Here is a 9,421-nt window from a genome sequence, read left to right as displayed (position 1 = left end):
GCTTTCTCACTTTCCCTCTCTCTCTCTCACTCTGTCCCTCTCTGGTCAAATAAAATAAAAAATAAAAAATAAATAAATAAATAAATAAATAAAAAATAATAAGGCAGATTAAATTAATGTAAAAAAGAAATCATAAAATGAAAAAGTAGTAACAATAAAGAAGTATATGCGTATGCCGCCATGGGGCTGGAGGGCTTGCCCCTGGCCGGCCCGGGTGTCCTGCCCCTGCAGTGCCCACCCGGGGGAGCGACCCACCTTCGGGCATGGTCCTGGCACTGATGTACACAGCCACGCTGCACCTCTCCTCGGGGACATCTTGATTGCAGGCCTGCAGTTCGATGCGGTACCCAGTGAAGTGACGCAGGCCCGAGATAACCAGCGACTCCTTGTTCACCACTTTCTCGAAGGGCCTGTGCTCCTCGGGGCTCGTGGGCACGCTGGTTGAGGAGGTGTTGGGGAATCCCGGGACTGTGGGGATGGCCACCGTCACATTCCCCACGTCACCAAGGGACCTGCGTTTCCGTGACGGCCTGTAATGACATAGCATAGGAGTGGTCACACAATCACCATCTAACAGACAAACAGAGGCCGGAGACTGTGACGCCGAATTAATTAAAGGGCGGGGATGCTGCGGGGTGCACGGAGCACATGGATTAAAATGCAGGCTGCCAGGAATCACCGCCCACCGCAGCTTCCCACACGCTCTTGTAAGCAACACTGATCATCAGGCCAGGCCCATTCCTTGAGGGATTAGAACTCCAGGACCATCAGCAGCAGGTGCACCAAGATTCCCGTCGGCATGCTCGATTTCAGGTTTTCATGTTGCAGATTAATAGGTCCCACGAGATTAGAGATGAAATGCCCAAGGTGTGTAAGAGTCTGACTTTTCCGGAAACCCTGCCCAATGGCATCCGCCCGACAAACTAAGGACCAACATCATCCATTTTTTTTTTTATGGAATATATTTTTTCTACACATTTCTGGTTAATTCCTAACTGTTGTACCTCTTAGTGGAATGCTGGGTGGGTTTTCAAAGCATGCATCTAGTGTGTCATCTCACCACACATGCAACTTCTTCAACATGGAACATCACATCATATCCTTCCTACATTCGGTAATAGTTCTACTAATTTTGGGGAGGGAGATACACGACATTCAATGTCAACGACATTCTTACTCTGTTGTGGTCCACGGTGTCTTAACCTATTTCATTTGTTAATATGTATCCTTGAGTCTGTTCCTTTTCTCTAGCTTCTCCCCCCACCCACCCACCCCATGGAAATTCTGGTGTCTCACCCTTACTCTATGTATTTCTAGGGCACAGAATACGGACATGTGGTATATGAGAAATGGGGAAATACAGTATTGGTCTTCCATAGCCTGGCTTATCTCACTGCACATGCTGAGTAGATCTGTTTGATGTTCACTTTGTATCCGTTTAAACAGAAGAAACATCTTTGGGGCTGGCAGGTGGCGTGGCAGTTCAAGGTGTTGGACTCCCACATGGCTGACCTCAGTTCAAGTCCTAGACCTGGCAGCTCACTTTCTCTCTCACTCTCTCTCTCACTCTATCCCTCAATGGTCAAATAAAAATAAACAAATAAATGGATAAAGATAAACAAAATAATTAAAGAAAATTTAAAAAAAAAAAGAAGAAGAAGAAGAAACACATCTTCTGTCCTTAGGACTGTTGAGAACACCAGTGTAATGAGAACAATGAAGACTCAGTTCTTTGTGAAGGAATCTTATCCCTCAGGGGAACAAGAGTAACCCTAAGAAATATCTAAGCAATTGCTACACTTTTCTCAATCCCTTCAAAAAATATTAAGAGGGGCCCGGGCATGTGGCACAGTGGTTAAGCGCTGTATTGGGAGCTGGGTCCCATATGGCCAGCTACACAATTTAAGTACCATACTGGGTGCATGTGTGCATCCCCAAAATCCCAAAAGGTGGGAGAAATGGAGAGGGGATTGAGATGTGACCGTGAGCTGTAAAGGATGCTTTTTCACTTTTCTTTCTCTTTGTCTCTGTCTCTCTTTCAGATGAGCACACATACCCTCTGGCACATCCAAAAAAAAAAAGTCATATCTTAAGTAGGACAGGATTTCAGGGTTGTTGTTTTTTTTTTCAAAGTAGCGTCTCCCCCCAATTATACAGATGGCACATGCTCCTTGCAAAAAACTTGGAAAACTCTAAATGGCTGTAAAATATTCCATAAAATGCCCCCTTTCACTTGACCACCTTCCTAGTTTTAAAATACTCATATTCCCAGGTTTTTTACACTATTATAAATATTGCTTCGATCATTGCCAAATTGTCTTTTTTTTTTTTTAAGGTTTTTGCCATAAGGCATGTACACTCACCAGACAGAAAAAGAGAGAGAGAGAGAGACAGTGAGACATCACCCCTGCGGTAGCCACGCTGCGATCCTTTCTCCCCCACTCTCCTCCTGGGATTTTGGAAACACACACACACTCACACACACACACACACACACACAGCCAGTGTGATTTTTTAAGCTGCCGGACTGGAGATATGAATTGCATTTGGCCATGTGAGATCCAGCAACTTGACCACCACGCCACCTGCTGGCCTCATCAGACTGTCTTCCTAGATCCCCAAAGTAGATTCCTAGAATAAACATCACGTTTAATGGGAATATAAATCCACTTCAGCTTCTTCATCCATACACAAGGGGTCTTCACAAAGTTCATGAGCAATGTGTACAATGAAAAAACTACACATGGATTTCAATGTTTTTTTTTTATACCAGTGTAGACTCGTGCTTTAATTCCAATTTTCCATTTTGCTGATGCTCTCTCTGATGGCTACATGGTTATGAGGAAACTTTCCATCGACCTGTGGTCTAATCAGTAGTCCATGAGACGATGCCTCAAGATAACGTCACCAACCGTGAGGGTCAAAGATTATTTCTTTGTTTGTTTTTGTTATATTTTTCCAGATTTTCCACCCAAGAGATGAACAACACGCCACCCGCAGCCTGCTTTAGCTGCAGATCGTTAGACAGCCAAACGTGAGCTCTCTTCTCTGTTACTGGTTCTCGGCATTTCTCCAGGGGACTGTCCCTCCTTGTCCTCTGCTCATGTTTCCGTGAACTTCCAGGGCTTTCCTCATTGCTACTCCTGCTTTGTTTACTCACTAAGGCCATTAACCCTGGCTCTCTCGTGTTGTACAGTTTATTTCAGCTTGCTAGAGAGCTTTCTTCACACAATTTGAAACATGGTCTTGCACACTCACTTGTCAAATTTCATATGCCGGTAATTTTTTTTAAATTTCCTTTATGGGTAATCATAGATGGAGTTATTAAAAGAAATATTGAGACCAGCAGTTAGCATAATGGCTATGTCACTGGATTCCCATGTAGTCAACCATAGTTCGAGTCCCGGACCTGGCAGCTTAAAACTCATGCCAGGCATGTGTGTGTGTGTGCCAAGATCCCGAGAGGAGCATGGAGGAGAAGGGATTGTGGCATGGCCATCTCCCCAGGGGTGATTTCTCGCTTTCTGTCTCTCTGCCTCTCTCTGTTTTTCTGGAGAGGGCATGCGCTCTATAGCAAAAATCTCTCTCTGAAAAAAGAAAAAAAAAAAGAGGAATATTAAGGTTGTATGGAAATTGTGAAAGGGACCTTCTCCCCATCTTAGATTTTCATGGTGGCTAGTACATCTCCTTCTTATTTATATTATATCTATTTTCTCAAACTTGCCTTCATTCTAAAAACGTCAGTTGATTTTCTTGCGTTTCAAGGAACACACAAGAAAAGAGGTTAGCAAACTTTCCCATAAAGGTCTAGATAGTAAATATTGTGGGTTTTGTGGGCCATGTGGTTTCTGCTACTACTGCTTAATTCTACCATTCCAGCTTGAAAGCGGCCGTAGACAATATTTAAACGATGTAGGTTGGCTGTATTCCAATAAAAGTCGATTTACAAAAACAACTGGCCCAGGGCCATAGTTGGCCTCTCCCCTGCACTAGACTTTCTGCAAATATCAAAGACTTTAGGGCCAGAAGATGGCATAGTGGTAAAAGCAATGAATCTCACATGGCCGAATGCATGGTTCGAGTCCTGCATCTGGCAGATTGTAAGTCACACCGGGCGTGTGTGTGTGTGTGTGTGTGTGCACCCAAAATCCTGAAAGGAGAATAGAGAAGGGATTGTGGCGTGGCCATCCCCCCTGGGGGGTGATTTCTCACTTTCCCTCTCTCTGTGTCTCTGTCTCTCTCTGGCAAGCGCACATACTCTATGACAAAAAAAAAATCTAAAAATTAATTAATTAATTAATTAAAATAATATAAATAAATAAATAAAAATAACAAATTTCCCACAGTCTGTCCATCACAATTCTAATTTCTGTCTCATGTCTTATTCTAACAGTGTCACATCAGATGAGGGGTTTCAACAAGGGCCCCTTTTGCTCCCACCTTTCGGGGCCACATGGCCATGTCTGAAGATATTTGGGGTGGTCACAACTTTGGGGGTGGGGAGAGTGCTACTGGTGTCGAGAAGAGAGAAACCGGAGGTGCTGTTCCACATCCTCCAGGGCATAGGACAGTCCCTCCCTGGAGAGGGATCCAGCCTCCCACAGCTACAGGACTGAGATGCAGACACCTGTAGGTGCCCACGGCCACCAAGTTCTAAGCCACGCTTTACTAGAAATGATATTCCAAATGGCCACTAGAGGGCAGACCAGCTCACATATGAGCCTGGAAGAAGAAAGAGCCAAAGAACTTCCCTGAAGCGGCCCCAGCCTGCCCGCCCAGTCTGGCCTCCTGTTCCTCCCAACTCCTGGCCTTCCCGAGCTCTCCGGGCACATCCGACCCTGTGGAACCACTCGCTGTACGCTGACCCACAAGTCTGGGGGAGACGTCCCTATTCTCTGGGTGACACTTGGGGGCACGGTCTCCCTGCATTCACACGGGGTCTTCCCAGATACACGCTTTCTAGAACAGACATTGACATTCAATAGGGTGCTCTCTCTCTCCAGAATGTCTCTAAAACTTGAGAAAAGAGGGGACCAGCAGGTGGCATGGGTGTTAAGGCGCTGGACACTCCCACATGGCCAACCATGGTTCGAGACTCGGACCTGGCAGCTTGCTTTCTCTGTGTGTGTGTGTGTGTGTGTGTGTGTGTGTATCTGGTCAAATTAAAATGAATGAATAAATAAATAAAATTAAATAAATAATTACTTAAAAAATAAAACCTGAGAAACCAGGACCCGCTGGTTAGCGCAGTGGTTAGGGCAGCCAGATCCCAACAGCCGATGGTGCATTCAAGTCCCGGACCCGGTGGCTTGAGAAATACCCCAGGCGCATGTGTGTGCGTGCCCAAAACCCCAAGAGCCAAGAGGAGGGAGTAATGGAGAAGGGATTGCAGCGTGACCATTCCCCATGGGGGGGGGGGAGCTTTGTCACCTGCCTTCTCTCTCTGTCTCTGTCTCTCTCCAGTGAGTACACATGACCGCTGGCAAAATTTAAAAATTAAAAACTCATTCTGCAGCAAGGGCCATCTTCCCCACAGAGGAGGAGCTGGTGTGGCGCGGGGCTGAGACTCAGCACCAGGTACAGGCAGCGCCGTGCGGGCACACAGGAGTGTGGATAGCTACTTGGTGAGGGGACACGCGGGGACACTGAGCCACGGAGGAGGTGCTGTGACCCTGCGTGTCATGGCGAGTATGTTAGTGAAGACCTCCCCACACTCGTGCCCAGAGCCCACATCAGCGTCAAGACGCTTCCTGTGCGGGTTTCTGCCGTGTCCTGTCTCAGCACGGCCACCTGTCACATGCAACAAGCCCCAGCAGCCCCAGGGTCCTCGAGGTGTCCGGCTCGCCCCTGCCCCGCCTGGTCCACCGGCCCTGCCCTGAGCAGGCACAAGGGGCCACACGGACCCCCCACAGGTGAGTCGTACCTAGTGTCCTCGGCCCCAGTGCCTGGCGAGGTTTTTCTGTGAAAACAAAACGAACCACTTTGAGGACAGATGGAACCTGGACAGACGCATCGTGGGAGTCTCACACTCCACAGGCCACGTTCTGTCCCAGCGAGAACACCCTGTCCCTGACCGCTGGCTGCTGCTCCCACCACTCGCAGTCAGGTGCGATTCACTCTTCCCGGCAGGTGTGGGGAGCCCAGCAGGAGGGGGAAGGGCAGAGAAAACAAGCTCCCACAGGCCTGGCCTTCGGGGAGGTCCCTGGAACATCAAATTGGACATCACAACCAACGGAACCCTTTCGCCGAGCTCCAAAGCATTTGCCTGTTGTGATGGTGTTGGTAGTTTTTGGTTTTTGGTTTTTGTTTCAGAGAGGTTTTTGCTATAGGGTGCGTGCACTCGCCAGACAGAGACAGAGAGACAGAAAGCGAGGCATCACTCCCCAGGGGGGATGGCCACACTGCAATCCCTTCTCCTCCATTCTCCTCTCGGGATCTTGGGCACGCACGCACACGTGCCCGGGGTGAGTTTAAGTCACTGGGTCCGGGACTCAAACCACAGTCGACTACATGGGAGTCCAGCGCCATAGCCATTACACTAACTGCTGGTCCCTTTTCCTCTATCCTCTTCCCGGGAATTTGAGCACACACACACGTGCCCAGTGTGATTTTCAAGCCACCAGGTCCAGGACTCGAACCACGGTCGACCACATGGGAGTCCAGTGCCACCACTAGGCCACCAGCTGTTCCCTGCGTCTGGTCTGCATCTGGTAAAACAGGAGCAGCCGGGACGCCTGAGCTGCGCCACTGAGTCACTTCTGGACTCGGGGCCGTACAGGGGAAAGGCAGGAACAGGGAGATCGATTAAATAAATGAGTAAGTAAAAGGGGACTAAAGAAACGGGACCAAATGTGGCACGGCAGAAACATAGCCCGACACTCCATGAGGCCGACCCACACGGGAAGGCTCTGGGTTCACATCGAGACACACACCAGGCACACGTGTGCTCACGAGCCCGGACCGCCTGGGGCTGGGAGCGGACTAGGGCATCTGGACCCTGCGGGGGTGCCTGTTCTTCGTTTCTTGCTCATAGATATAACCTAAATAACAAACTTTTTAAAAATAATTATTTGGGACCAGCAGATGGCGTAATGACTTACGTCACTGGACTCCCATATAGTCAACGGCAGTTCGAGTCCCGGACCTGGAGGCTTGAATTCACTCCAGGTGCGTGTGCATGCATGCCCAAGATCCCAAGAGGAGAATGGAGGAGAAGGGATTGCAGTGAAGCCATCTCCCCAGGGGATGATTTCTCACTTTCTGTCTCTGTCTCTCCAGTGAGCACACACACCCTACAGAGAAACTCTCTCTACAAAAATAGATTGTACAGAGTTCGAGGCTAAGGAATAAATCAAGCGTGCCATGCCAGGTAGGTATGTCTCAGGAACTGCCTCGGGCATCGATTTCCAGACATGGACAAATTTAGGAGAGGCAGCAGGTAAATTTTGGACTTTGCCAATTTTTCCTTTACTTGGGATTCTTTGCTCTTTCTGGTCAAGTTCCCATTAAAACCTCCTCTTCCGGCTAGAAAAAGCCTCAGCTCAGACTCCCGTGGTCTCTGGGTCCTACACAGTCTTGAGGCCCAAGCAGGGACCCGCCCCACCCCCGGGGAGAGCCCGGAGCTGTGTGAAGTTCTGACCTGGGCACAAAGACCACGTTGTGCAGGTAATCCTCAAACGTCTTCCGAAACGAGGACTCCTCCAGCTCCTTCAGGATCTGAGAGTCGGTCTTGGGGCAGGAGCAGCACTCGCCGGCCGAGTCCTCGTACTCGCTCTGATTGTGTTTCTGCGAATCCTCAGACTCGAACGGGGGCGACCATGTCCGGGAGGGCAGCTTCAACCCTACAGAGGCAGAGCAGGGGGCTCAGGTCTCCCGGTCAACTCTCGTGTGTAAATTAGAAATTATTACATTGGGATCAGCAGATGGCGTAATGGTTACGCTGCCGGACTCCCACGTACTTGACCTTGGTTCGAATCCCAGACCTAGCAGCTTAAAACTCACTCTGGGTGCGTGTGTGTGCATACCCAAGATCCAGAGAGGAGAATGGAGGAGAAGGAATTGCGGCGTGGCCATCCCCCCTGGGGGGTGATTTCTCGTTTTCTATCTCTCTGTCTCTGTCTTTCTGGAGAATGCACACACCCTATAGCAAAAACCTCTCCAAAAACAAAAACAGAACATGGGGCCAACAGGTGGCGTGGTGGTTAAGAGTGCTGGACTCCCACGTGACTGACCACAGTACCAGCCCCAGACCAGGCGACATGCTTTCTCACTCTCACTCTCTCTCGTCAAATTAAAATAAGTAAATAAAGTCAAATAAGATAATTCTCTAAAAAAAAAAACCTTTTTAAAGTTTTTGCCATTGGGCATGTGTGCTCACTGGAGAGAGAGAGAAAGAGACAGAGAAGAAAAGTAAGAAATCACCTCCCGGGGGTGGGGGGGAGGCCATGCTGCAACCCCTTCTTCGTTCTCCTCCTGGGATTCTGAGCTCACATGCACACACGCCTGGAGTGATTTTTAAGCCACCAGTTCCAGGACTCGAACCACAGTCGGCTATGTGGGAGTCCAGCACCTGAACCACCACTGCCCCTGCTGGCCCCACCGCTGGTCACTCTTCCAGAAGGCTATTGCTGATCACGGTCAGCACATTCATTCACTCTACGTGTGTGTTTTAAATTGCGGCGAGGCGGACACGTCGCGAAAGTCCCCGCCCTCCCCGTTTTGCACTGCACGGTTCAGGGGTTAAGCACATTCTCTGTGTCTCGTGACCACCCCCACCCAGCTCCAGAACGCTGTCACCTTACAGAACGGAAATTCTGTCCCCATGAAACACTCCCTCCTCAGCCCTCTGCCCCAGCTCCTGGCACCCCCCCATTCTACTTCCTGACTTTAAAAACCTGACTCTTCTAGGACCATCCATGAGTAGACTCATTTACCCTTAGTAAGTTTACTTTTTTTGAGCGAGAGAGAGAGATTTTTTGCTACAGGGTGCATGTGCTTACCAGAGAGACAGAAAGCGAGAAATCACCTCTCAGGGGCATGGCCACACCACAATCCCTTCTCCTCCCTCCTCCTCTCTGGATCTTGGGCATGCACGCACACACACCCGGCGTGAGTTTTAACCTGCCGGGGCCAGGACTCAAACCACAGATGACTATGTGGGAGTCCAGTGACATAGCCATTACGCCATCTGCTGGTCCCAGTACGCTTATTTTTAATTACATACGCTTTGTGATAAATACCAAGAAAACCATGTGCGAGCTCTTGGCACTGGTATGGGCGTTACAAATTTAGACTTGCAAAGTGGAAAAAAAAAAAAAAAAGGGGGCGAGAAAGAACAAGAGCAAGCTCTGGCTGGGGCTGCCAGTGGTTTGGGATTCTTGGAGGCAGGGCCCGCAGCTACGGGCCAGGCGACGCGCGGGGC

The 9,421-nt window shown here is 49.2% G+C and overlaps 1 protein-coding gene across 4 annotated transcripts in view; it reads right to left on the bottom strand.

Moving 5' to 3' along the window:
- The window catches only part of INSR (insulin receptor), a gene marked incomplete at its 5' end in the record, with an annotated part of 114,834 nt that overhangs the window by 23,042 nt on the left and 82,371 nt on the right, over positions 1-9,421 (bottom strand). For 2 of the 4 annotated variants that reach the window (XM_014584917.2, XM_014584918.2), the window contains 3 exon segments: positions 256-530; positions 5,924-5,959; positions 7,640-7,841. In XM_014584917.2, the coding sequence (XP_014440403.1) occupies positions 256-530; positions 5,924-5,959; positions 7,640-7,841 (513 nt within the window). 4 annotated transcript variants of the gene reach the window in all.

This window comes from Tupaia chinensis, unplaced genomic scaffold (assembly GCF_000334495.1).
Source record: "Tupaia chinensis unplaced genomic scaffold, TupChi_1.0 Scaffold148210_1, whole genome shotgun sequence".
Taxonomy (NCBI): Eukaryota; Metazoa; Chordata; class Mammalia; order Scandentia; family Tupaiidae; genus Tupaia; species Tupaia belangeri.
The sequence above is the reverse complement of the archived record's forward strand: the minus strand, read 5'-3'. Positions and strand labels throughout refer to the sequence as shown.